This window comes from Rhopalosiphum maidis, chromosome 3 (genome assembly GCF_003676215.2).
Source record: "Rhopalosiphum maidis isolate BTI-1 chromosome 3, ASM367621v3, whole genome shotgun sequence".
Taxonomy (NCBI): Eukaryota; Metazoa; Arthropoda; class Insecta; order Hemiptera; family Aphididae; genus Rhopalosiphum; species Rhopalosiphum maidis.
The window spans coordinates 76,026,579-76,042,181 of NC_040879.1; the positions used below are offsets into that span (position 1 = coordinate 76,026,579).

General features: G+C 32.5%; 2 protein-coding genes and 1 pseudogene across 2 annotated transcripts; all 3 read left to right on the plus strand.

Annotated features, from left to right (window-relative positions):
* Nucleotides 1-1,942: 1,942 nt before the first annotated feature.
* LOC113558401 lies at nt 1,943-4,288 on the plus strand. Its single transcript, XM_026963850.1, is given in 2 exon segments — nt 1,943-2,008; nt 2,210-4,288. Coding segments are annotated over 2 exon segments (2,130 nt in total). The 5' UTR covers nt 1,943-1,957.
* Nucleotides 4,289-4,526: 238 nt separating this feature from the next.
* LOC113558600 lies at nt 4,527-6,363 on the plus strand. Its single transcript, XM_026964096.1, has 7 exons — nt 4,527-4,649; nt 4,726-5,036; nt 5,097-5,229; nt 5,286-5,462; nt 5,515-5,619; nt 5,683-6,175; nt 6,237-6,363. Exons 1-7 carry the CDS (start codon nt 4,568-4,570, stop codon nt 6,361-6,363), a joined length of 1,428 nt encoding a protein of 475 aa, XP_026819897.1. The 5' UTR covers nt 4,527-4,567.
* Nucleotides 6,364-9,858: 3,495 nt separating this feature from the next.
* LOC113558402 lies at nt 9,859-15,381 on the plus strand (annotated as a pseudogene).
* The last annotated feature ends 222 nt before the right edge of the window (nt 15,382-15,603 follow it).

The window sequence follows — 15,603 nt, forward strand, 5'->3', positions numbered from 1 at the left end:
CTATTGATTTCTTTAGTTCACCTGAAATATAAAGTTAAACCCGTTAATTAATATTTAATTATTATTTAATCAGTGCTCATAGAGTACACAATACAATTTTATTATCATCATCATAATACTTCTTATTTTACTTTTTTAGTCGTTTTATTCGTAACATGCGGAAACAACTTAAAAATGCATTAAATTCTCGGCCTTGGTCATTACCTATTTTAATAAAAACAACAGCATTGTATATTTTAATCTCAGTTTCACTTTTCTGATATCGGAATATCTATCGCACTTGTTTTCATACGTCATGTTTTTCGCACACATATTTTCAACTAATTTTAATAACATTTTAATATTCGATTTTTAGTTCCTATTTCCCTATCGGAATATCGGAGTATTCTGAGTGATTCTTTCAAAGTAGTATGTAAAAGGGGATTCTGGAGCCTCATCCTCATCCTCATCCTCAGCCCTCATCCTCATCTCTCATCCTTATCCTCATCATTTCATTAACTGAGCAGCCGCCCGATCCGTGACGTATACGATATACCCCGCTACCCCGCTCTTCCATCATCCTCATCATCTCATTAACTGAGCCGCCGCCCAATCCATGACGTATACGATATACCCCGCTACCCGGCTCTTCCATATCAATTGGCCGCCGCCACCAACACTGCCGTCGCGCGAGGAAAATAATTAAAAAATTTTATTCATCGGACCGGGATTCGAACCCGAGCCCACCGCAACCCGCCGCCACCGCAACCGCAACCCGCCGCCGACGCCCGATCGCGTACGTGCACGACTTGTATTATTGTTATCATATACGTATGCATACAACCAGTTATCATTTGTTATCATTTGTTATCACATGGTATAATATACGTGCGTGATATATATTTAATCAGTTATCATACATTTAATCAATTATCACACATTTAATCAGTTATCACGTGTTATCAAACATTATATTTTTTAATATTAATTATTTTAATATATATATCACTGACGTATTTACAATAAGAGACATTTATCTGTGTTCAAATAAATATCAATAAATTGAAAGACACTTTCGAAGTACAATAAGATACATTTCCTACCATTAGTAGGTACAGTAGGATTAAATATCAATATTCAAACACATTTCTTAACGAAAACTATTATTATTGAAAAACGCCATAGCAATGTTCATTGAAAGGCACTCCCGCCGTATTGACGATAATAGGTATTCAATTAAATATACACTGCCCCACAATGATAAAGACACTTCCTGCCATTACAAATCGCCACCGTATTGTCATTACCTGTCATCACTTAAAGGACAATTATTAAAGGATAAATACCTACTATATATTACACTAAAGATATTAAAATGCATATTAGTGAATAACACACATTAATGACTGATATTAGTACCTTCTGCCAGACGTATACAGTGTAATATCAATTAAGTATCAATATTCCCATTCGTTTATATAAATCCTGAAAATAGTCAACAGTCCTCCAGTACGTTTTAAACCGTCGTATACGCGTCTTCGTGTTTAATTTTTAAATATTATTTTTTTTTCTTTTACTATTACCTTAAACAACATGTTTAAATGCGAACAGTGTCCGTCGGTTTTCATACGTAAAAATAATTTAGTGAGACATGGGAATACTCACGATGGTGTTCGTTTCACGTGCACTATCTGCGCGTTATCGTTCAGTGTCATGTCAAATCTTAAGAGGCATGAGAAAAATGCTCATGGTATGTATACTTATTTATTTTTATTATTAATTTATATCTAATATTATATTATATCTAATGTTTTATCCAACGGTGTGTTTTATTCAACGGTGTGTCATATCTGCACCGGTTGTTGCTCAACCCACTCGACAGAGTGTCATACAGTTCGCGCCTTGCGTTGCCCCACAGGGCGACACACAGATTCCCCCTCAAATTTTCATCCCCGATATCCCAGCTGGTGGCTCGAACATGGTATCCGAGGACGAGATTTGCATGGCAACTATGGAAGAATTTGAAAAAGTTCAAGACGATAATACAGGTTAGTTTTATTTTTAATATTATAGATGGGGTATAATTTCAAAGATTCGTATAAATCATAAATTTTATTTATATGCTGATGGGTTGCACCGGTTGTCAAACCATTTGGTAGATTTAATTTTAAACGATACATAACATTTTTATTCTATTATAAGAAAATTAGTTTCTCTTTAGATTTATTAGGGGTTTTTTAATTTTATTTTTAACTCTTATACAACTACGGACGTAAACGGTAAACGAGTTTCCACCGCCAACACCACTTCGGCTGCTAGAGCGAAAAAAGCACGCATGGATATGGTGAAGTCCCCCGGGTTAGTTGAAATTTCATCGTCAGCGGGTCGAAAAATCATCTGGTATTTCACAAAAAATTTCAATAATGTTAAAAATTATACCGACTTTCTACGTCCTCTTACACCGGATCTGTCAGACATGATGAAAAATCACGTGCAACAACATCCAATAAAATTTAGCTTGAAGCTCGAGGCTACTTATAACCGATCAAACGTATCCAATTCGTCCGAAAATAGGACGTTTAAAACATCAGCAGTTGAAGTTTTTTCGGAAAGTAACATTGCTGAGATTATTGAAAGAGCTTATATAAAATTATTGACCGAGGAAGAAGCTTATACTAGCAGAGGAAGCGGGTTTACCCTGGAATCTATAGATGGGCTATTGTTGACCGTGTACAAATACATACCGCTGCCTGCGTATATTGATAGAAAACGGGGTACAATAAATCCTCAGAATGTAGACCAACAGTGCTTCAAGTGGGCTGTATTAGCCAAGCATGTGACAGGGCCGGCGGTATAACGTATAGGAGAAAATTATAGACAACACGAGGACAAATACAATTTCAATGGTATATCGTTCCCAACGCCATTATCCGACGTTAAGAAATTCGAATATAATAACCCGACTGTCTCTGTGAATGTGTATGGGTTAGACAAAAAGTTTCAGCCACCGCGTAAATATCCGACGTACGAGGTGTACCCGCTACGTGTCGTTGATGAGAAGAAAGCCAACCACTTTGATCTGTTGTTGGTAGCAGACGAAAGCGGGTCGCATTACATCTACATCTCGAATTTTTCACGCCTTATACGCTCTCAAAAGACTGGACATAAAGAGAGTGTCGTATTTTGCAAAAGGTGCTTTACCAGCTTTGACAATCAAAGATATAAATATAAATTGAATGGGCTTGAGGCGTTAACTCAGCATAAGCTTATATGCGGTGCACATAAGCCAATATTACCGGTGATGCCGAAAGAAGGTGAATGTCTGCAATTTGAAGCATGGAGAAACACTCAGAGACATCCTATAGTAATATATGCAGATTTCGAAACTATACTGATGAAGACGGATGAGAAGAAGGGGGGAAATACAAAAATAATGCACAGACATGAAGCGATGAGCTATGGACTCATTGTGAAGGCGAGCAATGACGTACCGATAGAGCTATTAGCGAGACATGAGATACCAACGGAACCAACATTATATCGAGGAAGTAAGAGTCGACAGGACGTGGCGAGACATTTTGTCGAAACCGTGTCTGAAATAGCATTAAAGATAGAGAAGTTATTGAAAACGAATATTCCAATAAATATGTCCGCAGACGACATACAAGTTCATGAAGCAGCGACGCACTGCAACCTATGCAAAATCGAGTTTACCCCACCTTCAGAGGTACTATATCGTAAGACAGCTGACCATTGCCATCTCACAGGAAAATACCGTCAAACTCTCTGCAATGTATGCAACCAAAAACTACGAACACCCGTTTTTGTACCGTGTTACTTCCATAACTTGTCCAACTATGACGCGCATCTGATAGTCACAGAACTTGGTTATGACACCCAGACTATTAGAGTAATACCAAACACTGAGGAAAAATACATATCATTCTCTAAATATGTGTCAAGTAAATTCCAAATCCGTTTCATAGACACTTTTAGATTCATGGCATCAGGACTATCAACTCTAGCTAAAAATCTTGTAACACCAGGTCTGGAGAACTTCAGAGAGACCGCTAAAGTTTTTAATAAAGTCGATATGTCGCTCGTGACTCAGAAGGGAGTGTACCCGTACGAGTACACAGATAGTTGGGACAGGTTGGATGAAGAGAGACTACCGAGAAAGAGGGACTTTTATAGCACGTTAAACGAGTCGGGAATAAAGGAAGAGGAATACACGCATGCAAAGGAGGTCTGGGACCACGGGACCACTTCGGTTGCAAGACGTTGGGCGAGTACAGTGATCTGTACTTGAAAATCGACGTGTTGCTGCTGGCGGACGTTTTTGAAAAATTTCGCGATGTGTGCCTTAAGACATACAACTTGGACGCGGCGTATTATTTTACTGCACCAGGATTAAGTTTTGACGCGATGTTGAAGTTTACCGGGAAAAAGTTGGAGCTGTTGAGTAATTACGATATGTTATTAATGTATGAGAATGGTTAGTATATCAATATAATTTTTAAAATTACGTGTATAATAATAATCTTGTATATTCTTCATAGGTATTCGTGGTGGATTAGTGCAGGCAAGCATGAGACATGCCAAAGCCAATAATATAAAGACCCCAGACTATGACGAAACTAAGGAGAAATCGTGGTTGATATACCAGGACTGTAAATATATTTATTTATTTATTTTATTTTACTTTTTTTTTTTTTATTATTAATTTTTCAAACTTAAACTTTACAGGTAATAATCTCTATGGCTGGGCTATGTGTCAGTATATGCCATACGGTGACTTCAATTGGGTTGAATCCAACTTGAACGGACCGAGTGAGATGTCACCAACGTCAGACAAAGGGCGAGTATACGAAATTGATGTCTCATACCCACAACATTTACATGATAAACATAATGATCTGCCTTTACTGTCACAAAACGGTATACCATCAGGCTCAAAGGTGAAAAAATTGATGTCAACGTTTCAGCAGAAGAAAAATTATATTATACATTACCGGAACCTACAGCAGGCAATTGAAAATGGGTTAATAGTTGAAAAAGTAAATATTTTTATTTTACAAGATTTAAACAGATTTTTAACATTATATCTTAATTTATAGGTGAATAGAGTTTTAGAATTTAGCCAGTCTGCATGGTTGGCGAATTACATTAACTTAAACATAGAGATGAGGAAGAAGGCACAGAACGACTTTGAGAAAGACTTTTTCAAATTAATGAATAATGCGGTATTTGGTATGTTACTTTACTTTATCCAATTTAACTATATTACCAACAGTTTCTTTTTTCAGGGAAGACTATGCAATCGAAAAGAAAGGAAATGAAGATGGAGTTGGTGTCGTGTGAAAGACGATTACAAAAACTTATTAATAAGACGACATTTAAACATGCTACTAACTATAACGAAAACCTGAACGCGGTGGCACTAGAAAACAAAATAATCAAATTTGATAAGCCTATATATATTGGTAAATACACTTTAAATTTTCTATTTTACATTTATTAACATATTTTGTATAGGATTTGCTGTTCTTGACATTTCCAAGACGAAGATGTACGATTATCACTACAACGTAATGCAGAAGCACTATGGTGATAATATCAAACTTATGTATACTGATATTGGTAAACATATTAAAACTAATTTGAAGTATAAACTTAATATATATATATTAATTATTATTTCAGATTCGTTGGTATACCATATTAAAACTGAAGATTTTTACAAAGACTTGATTGAGAATCCCAACTTGATGGATAGATTAGACTCGTCGGACTTGCCTCCTATCCATCCGTGCTACACTACAGCTAGGAAGAAGGTGCCCGGGTTTTTCTCTGATGAAGCAAAAGGACATATAATGACAGAGTTTTGTGCACTACGTGCAAAATCATACGTGTACAACATATATACAGGAGAAGAGGATGTGGTGAGAGAGCAGATCAAGGCGAAGGGTGTAAGACAGCATGTGGTTAAAAACCATATGACGTTGGAGGATCATGTTAAGTGTTTGTTCGAAGATGAAAGTCTTGATAAATATACAGAAAATGTATCCATTCGCTCATTCAAACATCAGCTAATTACAATCAAAACAAATAAATTGACATACAACAACTACGATGACAAAAGAGTGGCGCTAGACGATAAAATACATACACTGGCTCACGGTCATTATAGTTTAGAGTAAGTTTTTAAATTATTCTATATTTTTCAAATTATTTTACTTATATTTATAATTTTATAGGGATGATAACGAGCAGATTGTTGATTGGCCAGATCATGAGTTTACTGTAGACGTTGCTGGGCGTGAGTGGGAGGAATCGGATAAAGATTTAATGAGATTACTTCTAAGGGAATGCATGTCAAAATAATTAAATACTATGTTTTTTTTTTGTTATGTATTGTAATTGTAAATATCACTTGAATAATTTATATGTATATTAATGTTATCTATAACCATTTATTGGAAATATTAGGTTACCTATGTAAAATAAAAAACAATGTTAAAATATTATTATTGTTATATTTTTAAGAATTATTTATAAATCATTTTCTTATAGCAAAAACTTTATAAAATGTACATTGTTTAGGATTAAATTCCATATGAAAAATACAACAAGGTAAAGTTTCGTCATCACATATTTGATCCAAACGAGGGCAGCCCAAGTCTTCAATATTGATGAGTGCGACGTGTGGTATATACTCCATAAGAACTTGTTTTTTCTGTTCGCCTTTGACGTAAATACATCTGAATTTTAATGAATTCAATATATTGCCGACTTCTTCGTACTCGACATCACCAAATTCTATAGCTAGTTGATGATAATTACGCTCCAGCCACTTGTTGGTTTTACGACTTTTGTTATCCTCCATCGATTTTGAATGTTTAAAAATCCAGTGTTGGGTCGCCCATGTTGCCGTGTCTACTATAGACATTTCTTTAATCATATATTTATTGTTGACGCCAAGTACACATTGCATGTCCAAGATGGCCGAAGTCATTATGGCTTGTCTTTATAATACGTTTCAATAGTATTAAGACGACTGAGTATAGCTGGTATTATTTTTTTAATTTCGTCTATACTTTGTTTGATTGATTGTAATGATATTTCGCCTCTTGTCATATGCTCAGCTATCTGTATACATGTCAATTGTACCGCTTCTACTTGTTCTTCTTGAAATTGTTCGGATTTATGATTTTCTTCGAGTAAATGTTCGATCTTATCTAATCTAGACGAAAACGATTTGATCGACTGTTCGAGGTTTACTAAAAATTTATTAGTTTCACTAGACTGAGAACTACCAAACACGTTCATGTCTGCAACTTGACTGTCACTATTTTCTAATGTCGCTTGTATTTATCCAACTATTGTGTGTATTATCGAACCCGAGCCATTTCACAAAAACTTGCTTCCCCTTCTTACGTATAATTTTCTCTACTAAAAAGTCATTTGGATAATTTGTTTTCAATATTTCCTCTGAATAAAAGCAGCTAGCAATTGGTTTTCCACTATAATCTTGTAGCTGATAAGTAGTAGGTAAAGTTTCGTTGATTTTAACAATTTTAAATATTTTCGTAGACCAGCTCGGCAAATAACCTTTTGTAAACACACCTTTTTGCGTACTGATACGAACGTTATCACCAACTTTAAATTTAATTTTTCCATTAATAATTTTACGTTGCTTTATCATCACAGATGTTGGATCTGCATCAGCTTGCACTGGTGTCATGCCTATGGTCCTATGTTTTGAATTATTATATTCGTCAATCAATGAAGGTAAAATAGAAATCCATTCGTGTGAACCTCGGGCCGTAAACTCTCTAAACATTTTTTCTTTCAGTGTGCGGTTAAGACGTTCTACAATACACGCTTTCATAGTACTATAAGTCGAATATTTATGTATGTTGTATTTAGACATTAACGCATCAAATGTAGAATTGTAAAATTCTTTACCATTATCGAGCTGTAATAGTTTTGGTGTGCGTTTATGCAGTATTTTAGACATTGAGCTGGAAACTTCTTTAGCAGTTTTAGATTTTAATGGTATTGTCCAAGCAAACTTTGTAAAACAATCAATAACACATAGAATATATTTGTAGCCTTTATTTTTCTTCGAATACGGTATCATTTCGACCAAGTTGGCCTGCCAAAGATCGTTTTTACCGTAAACATTAACTCTATGCCTTGTATAATTTTTTCTAGCAGGTTTGTGTAGTTCATTAGCTATATCTCGTTTAGACATTTGGAATATGTTTTATAAATCCGGCTTCGCGCAATTCTTCAAAAATTGAAAGTATTTCGTTAGAAACACCTGTATTACCAGCAGCTTTAGAAGCTAAAAGTAATTGCAAACGAAGGACTAATTCGTTGGGGTCGTTCCAGTACACTAAATTATGTTTTTGTAGTTTCACAGATAGTCCACTGCCAGATGGAAACAGATTTTGAATTATATCTGTATATTTATTCCCACCTTTTTTAATCTTCTTTCCGTCTGCTGTTAAGTGAGCCGATGTTTGATTTAATATAGATTTATAAGTTTTTAAATCGTTGTTGGTGTATAATTTCGGAGATGCGATGTGTGTCGTTTGCTAATGACATGATATGTGTCTATGCTATTAAGTATCAATACATTCTTTAAATTTCAACACATTAACCTAACTGGTTGTGTTTGGGCACATCGATATTGGACAAAACGCTATTGTGTTTGAATCAGGGATATTAATGTAAATATACGCTATGAAGAACTAATGCTTCTTGTGGTAGATACTTGTATTATTAGTGTATATTAAAATATAATTAAGTAATAGATTATTATAGCGAATAACTAATGTCCAGGTGGTGTGTGAATATTTAATTGAATACATATCATTGTCTCTTAATGTTTAAATGATCTATCAGCGAAAATATACTGTTCGCATTTAAACATGTTGTTTAAGGTAATAGTAAAAGAAAAAAAAATAATATTTAAAAATTAAACACGAAGACGCGTATACGACGGTTTAAAACGTACTGGAGGACTGTTGACTATTTTCAGGATTTATATAAACGAATGGGAATATTGATACTTAATTGATATTACACTGTATACGTCTGGCAGAAGGTACTAATATCAGTCATTAATGTGTGTTATTCACTAATATGCATTTTAATATCTTTAGTGTAATATATAGTAGGTATTTATCCTTTAATAATTGTCCTTTAAGTGATGACAGGTAATGACAATACGGTGGCGATTTGTAATGGCAGGAAGTGTCTTTATCATTGTGGGGCAGTGTATATTTAATTGAATACCTATTATCGTCAATACGGCGGGAGTGCCTTTCAATGAACATTGCTATGGCGTTTTTCAATAATAATAGTTTTCGTTAAGAAATGTGTTTGAATATTGATATTTAATCCTACTGTACCTACTAATGGTAGGAAATGTATCTTATTGTACTTCGAAAGTGTCTTTCAATTTATTGATATTTATTTGAACACAGATAAATGTCTCTTATTGTAAATACGTCAGTGATATATATATTAAAATAATTAATATTAAAAAATATAATGTTTGATAACACGTGATAACTGATTAAATGTGTGATAATTGATTAAATGTATGATAACTGATTAAATATATATCACGCACGTATATTATACCATGTGATAACAAATGATAACAAATGATAACTGGTTGTATGCATACGTATATGATAACAATAATACAAGTCGTGCACGTACGCGATCGGGCGTCGGCGGCGGGTTGCGGTTGCGGTGGCGGCGGGTTGCGGTGGGCTCGGGTTCGAATCCCGGTCCGATGAATAAAATTTTTTAATTATTTTCCTCGCGCGACGGCAGTGTTGGTGGCGGCGGCCAATTGATATGGAAGAGCCGGGTAGCGGGGTATATCGTATACGTCATGGATTGGGCGGCGGCTCAGTTAATGAGATGATGAGGATGATGGAAGAGCGGGGTAGCGGGGTATATCGTATACGTCACGGATCGGGCGGCTGCTCAGTTAATGAAATGATGAGGATAAGGATGAGAGATGAGGATGAGGGCTGAGGATGAGGATGAGGATGAGGCTCCAGAATCCCCTTTTACATACTACTTTGAAAGAATCACTCAGAATACTCCGATATTCCGATAGGTTAGAAAAATTAGCTGTACATAATTTAAAACTATATATGCACTTAAAACAGTGTTCTCAGAAATTTAGAAAACTGAAATATGTATACATATTTTTTACATCATAACAAATTTTTATTTTGTTATTAGTTACAATGAAAATTTGATAACAAGGTCTAACTAATAACTAACCGTAAGTAGTAGTGCTGTTTGTCGAAGTACATACACTTATGAAACTAATTTGTACGATTTCTTTGGTCTATACGAGCACTTTTATAATATAAATTAATATAATTGTTCTCAAGGAATGTATTTATAGTTTAAATATATTTTATGATGATAGTCGATAACAGTGTTGGTTAAACGAGTTTCTAATGTATTATGATATCTGCACATTAATACTATTTATATTATAAATATGTTATATTTTTTTATTTTTCTTAGGAATTTCTGGGCAACCAGTAAAATTGTTGGCAAATCATTTTCCAATCACTTCATATACAAATTGGTGTTTATATCAGTATAGAGTTGATTTCAATCCTGAAGAAAATAGAACTAGCATTAAAAGAAGCTTATTAGGTCAGCACCGAGGACGTTTGGGAGGATATTTATTTGATGAATCAATGTTGTTTTCTGGAAGTCGATATGATCCACCAGTAAGTTGTTAAAAGTAAAATATAATCTTTTAAATGTTTTTATATTTTATTGATTATTGTTTTCATGGTATTAGATTATAAGAAATCAGGAATAATTTAATAGATAGCAATTTTTTATAATTAATTAAATGATAGCCGTTAAATTATGTTAAGGGTCGTTTGTAAGATGATGTTTAATGATTATTTGAGCGACCCAACTTTATGATGTTATGTTAATTTCAATATTTTGACTTAGACTTTTGATCTTACATCTTTACGTCGCCAAGATGATCAAAAGATTGTTATTACAGTGAAATTTACAAATGTAATAGAAACTGGGGATTCATGCTAACATCCAAGTTTTCAACTTACTTTTACGTAATTGCCTTCGACATCTGAATCTAACATTAATTAGAAGAAACTATTACGATTCAAAAGCTAAAGTAAATTTTTTATTCCAAAAATATTTTGTTTATTATTTTTCTGACTCCTTATAATTGCTTTAGATTGATATGGCTCAACACAAGCTTCAACTTTGGCCAGGGTATGAAACAACCATTGGTAGATATGAAGATAACATTTTATTATGTGCAGAAATATCTACTAAAGTCATGCGCCAAGAGACTGTACTGGATTTTTTTAATCAGTGTGTTGCCGATAGACATCGTAACAAAGATTGGATGGTGAGTTTATAATCATATTGTAGGATTTCAGTTTAACTAATTTTGATCAATACTTATATACTATATTATGTAATGTATTTTATTATTTAGTTTAACTTTAAAATTGGTGTTGTGGGTACCACAGTGATGACTAAATACAACAATGAAACATACAGAATAGATGACGTAGATGAAAATTCTGATCTTAATTTAGAATTTATTAAAAAATATGGATCTAAAATGACTTATGAGCAATATTACAAAGAAGTACTTAATTATTATTATTCATTATCATAAACCTAAACTAACATAATAATTACTGTATTAGAAATGGAACTTACCGATTCGAGGTGGCAAACAACCATTGTTGATTTCAAAAAATAAAAGATCTATAAGACAATTTGGAGTTGAAGATACATTGGTGTATCTTGTTCCTGAATTATGTATTATGACTGGTATAACCGATGCCATGAGGTAATCAATTTAAAATTAACTTAACTTAATTCTTATTAAACTTATTTGTAAACAATTGTTTTAAATTATAGAAATAATTACACACTTATGAAAGATATGGCTATGCATACCCGTGTGAATCCCAAAGAACGCATGGATAGACTTACAAATTTTGCAAATCGCCTTCTTAATACACCTGATGTAAGTTATTTTCATTCTATTTAACTTATGATACATTATACATTTGTTTTTATTCTAATTCAATTTTTTGCAAACATTTTTTAATTGATTACAATAATTATGTTATTTAGACTGTTACTGAATTAAAGAGATGAAATCTAACATTAAGTAATAGACTTGTTGAACTAACTGCTCGAACTTTACCACCAGAACCGATTCTTAGTCGTACTCGAGGGTATAATGGTGGCGATGAAGCAGACTGGACAAGACATTTACGTGTTTTACCAATGTTCACTTCTGCAATTGTGAAGCATTGGGATATTTTAGCTCCGAGGGACTGTTGTAGAGAAGTTAATGTTTTTGCTCAATCTCTTTTAAAAGCTGCGCAAGGAATGACATTTATACTACCTAGGCCTGCCATGTAAATATTTTTTAATGTAATATTTTCTTAAAAACTTACTACAAGTATAATTTCTAGAGTTCCCATGAATGATGGCCGAGCCAATACATTTTTACACATATTGAACAAATTATCAATGAATCGAATCCAGCATTGATTTTAAATGTTATTCCATCGTCACGTGGTGATATTTATAGTTTAATTAAACGTAAACTATGTATTGATAGAGCAGGTATATTTCTTATATATATATATATATATGATTTATTGTTGTATGTATTTATCATAAACACTTGTTTTCAGTACCATCCCAAGTAGTACTGTTGAAAAATGTGCAGAAAAACAACTTGTCAATATGCACTAAAATAGCTATACAAATTAATTGCAAACTTGGTGGCGCTCCTTGGCAGGTTACCATACTTAAAAAAGTAATATTTGATATTGTCTAGTATACAAATTCAATTGTAATTATTTGTATTTTTTAATTTTATATTTTTAGGGATTGATGATTATTGGTTTTGATGTATTTCATGACAGTCAACGGACAAATATATCATTTGGAGCTTTGGTAGCTACCATGAACGATGCTCATACAAGTTATTATAGTTGTGTTGAAGCTCATGAAAGCAGAGAGGAACTTTCTGTAAATTTTGCTATAGGCATAACTAGTATGTACTTGAGATTTCAATGTGATTTTTTTAGTCTACCCTTATTTAAGTATTTATGTACATTTTCTATATTCTTATAAACGTACAAACTACTATTAAACTTATGTTTCTAAGGATTAAAGATACATACAATTCTTAATGTATTCTGTTCAACTGGTTACAATTCATCAGTTATTGGCTGATCATTTTAATCTCAAAAAATTTGCCTTGGAAACATATATTATATTATTATTATAAATATAATAAAGAATTATGTACAGATCCTAGTTAAATGTTTCATTATTGATATATATATATATATCAATTGAATACATTTACAACAAATTATTTCAATCTTTATTCCTATAGTTAATTCACCGAGAGGATAGTATATGAAATTTAGAAATGTGAGACACTCCTGTACATAACATGCCACCACTTGAGCAGTGTTTATTTTAGACTTTCTATCGCCGGGGGGGGGGGGGTATTGAAAATTGTTGAGGAGTTATGCTATAAGAATAAATGACAATAAAGGATTATAATACAAACATTGTTTACATTATTTATGTGATAAACAAACAAAAGAATTATAAAAATGTATATTATTTTTCAGAGGCCCTGATGAAGTATAAAGCCAAAAATGGTACATTACCTACTTCCATTGTTGTATATAGAGATGGAATTGGAGAAGGTCAAATATCACATGTTCATAACACAGAAGTTAAACTTTTGCAGGTAGGTTTGTTAAAATTATTTTTAATTTACTGATTATTGATTTAAATTTTTTTCTTAGACTGCTTGTAAACAAGTGTATGGACCAAAATCTGTTCCATTCGCATTTGTTACAGTTACTAAGCGAATTAGTAGTAGATTTTTTGCTCCTGGTTTTAAAGGACCTCAAAATCCTCAACCTGGTACAATTATTGATACTGTTGTTACAGACCCAACCAAGTAAGCTATATATAAACTATTTTACATTTTTATCAAACTTCATACTTTTTAAGTGGGATCAAAGTAACTTTGTAATTTTTATGAGTAATTAACATTTATTATTTTTGTGTGTATATGTATATACACAGTAGAATTGATTATCCTTTTTTGCGATTAATTGCTCCTTTTTTTGAAGACTAGTGTGTACCAAAAGTAAAGAAATAGGTGTACGAAAGCAGTATATTATATTAATTTTAATTTTGACCTTGTGAATTTAAAAATTAGAAAATAGAAGTGAAGTAAGGAAAATCATTTCTATCAACGATAAATAATGATTAATTACTTATTATTTTAAGCCCCGATATAACTTATAGTATGACAATGTAATATTGTTGAAGCCTTGATTAACTGGTTTTCATTTATTTCATGTGACTGCTCTCCACCATTACCCAGTTAATTGAAGTTCTTCTGTAATCACTGTTCTTGTGCACTTGTTGCCTGTTAGAAAATACACATCTCATGTGATTCAAACTGTTCAATATCCTGTGTAACAATTTAGAAAAGATTTAAATTTCTTTAATTTTTGATTTTTTACACACTCTAGCATATTATTTAATCACAATATGTTTGTAACAAATTAAAACTCGAAATATGGTCGAGTATGACAATAAATGAATGATTTAAACAAGTATAAAATATAGATATAAAATTTATTAGATGATAATTTTATTTTCTGTTATCATTTCTAACCCAATACAAACAAAATATTGATCAAAAACATTCCTGTGCGTGCCCCTCTATTCTCCTTTATAATTCTATATAATGTATGTACTAAAATTAAGAAACAAAGATACTGTCAAAACCATTATATAGTTTATGCTCTATGTTAATTATCTATCTTGTTGTTAGAGTACCACCATTTATGTATAAGTACATATACAAACTATGTTGTTAATATACTGTAGTAGAAAAACAGGCAAGTAAACATAATGTAATAATTTAATATTATAATTTTGCAGGTACAATTTCTTTTTAATTTCCCAACATGTAAAACAGGGTACTGTAACTCCTACCCATTATCACGTGATTGAAGACACTCTTGGACTTCCTCCCGATATTATGCAAAGACTTACATTTAAGTTGACTCATATGTACTACAATTGGTCGGTTAGTATACCTTGATGGACTATTTTTTATTATACCCATAAAATATTTTTATAACATATTTCTAGAGTACTGTACGGGTTCCTGCTCCATGTCAGTTGGCTCATAAATTAGCGTTCCTCACTGGTCTGACCCTCCGACGTGCTCCCTGCTCTGAATTGGATGAATTGTTATATTTTTTAAAGTTTTGTATACTTAAGGAATAAGGCATTCAACTTATTAATTATTTTTATGAATTAATATTTAAATATTTTCATTTTATTTATCTTTAATAATATTGTATGATAAAGTACTGGTTTTTTTTAACTTCAAGAAAAACTATTTTTCATATCATTTGTATAATATTAATTTTAACATTCAAAAACATTATTGCTATTATAAAATTTCATTAACTACTAACAATATTTTTTTGTATTATTGAATAAAGT

Bases quoted from the DNA above. Each gene is read 5' to 3' on its own strand.
- LOC113558600 (XM_026964096.1), top strand. From the start codon at position 4,568: ATGAGACATGCCAAAGCCAATAATATAAAGACCCCAGACTATGACGAA. The intron at 4,650-4,725 runs GTAAATATATTT...TAAACTTTACAG, and splicing joins GTGGTTGATATACCAGGACT to GTAATAATCTCTATGGCTGG. The intron at 5,463-5,514 runs GTAAATACACTT...TATTTTGTATAG, and splicing joins TGATAAGCCTATATATATTG to GATTTGCTGTTCTTGACATT.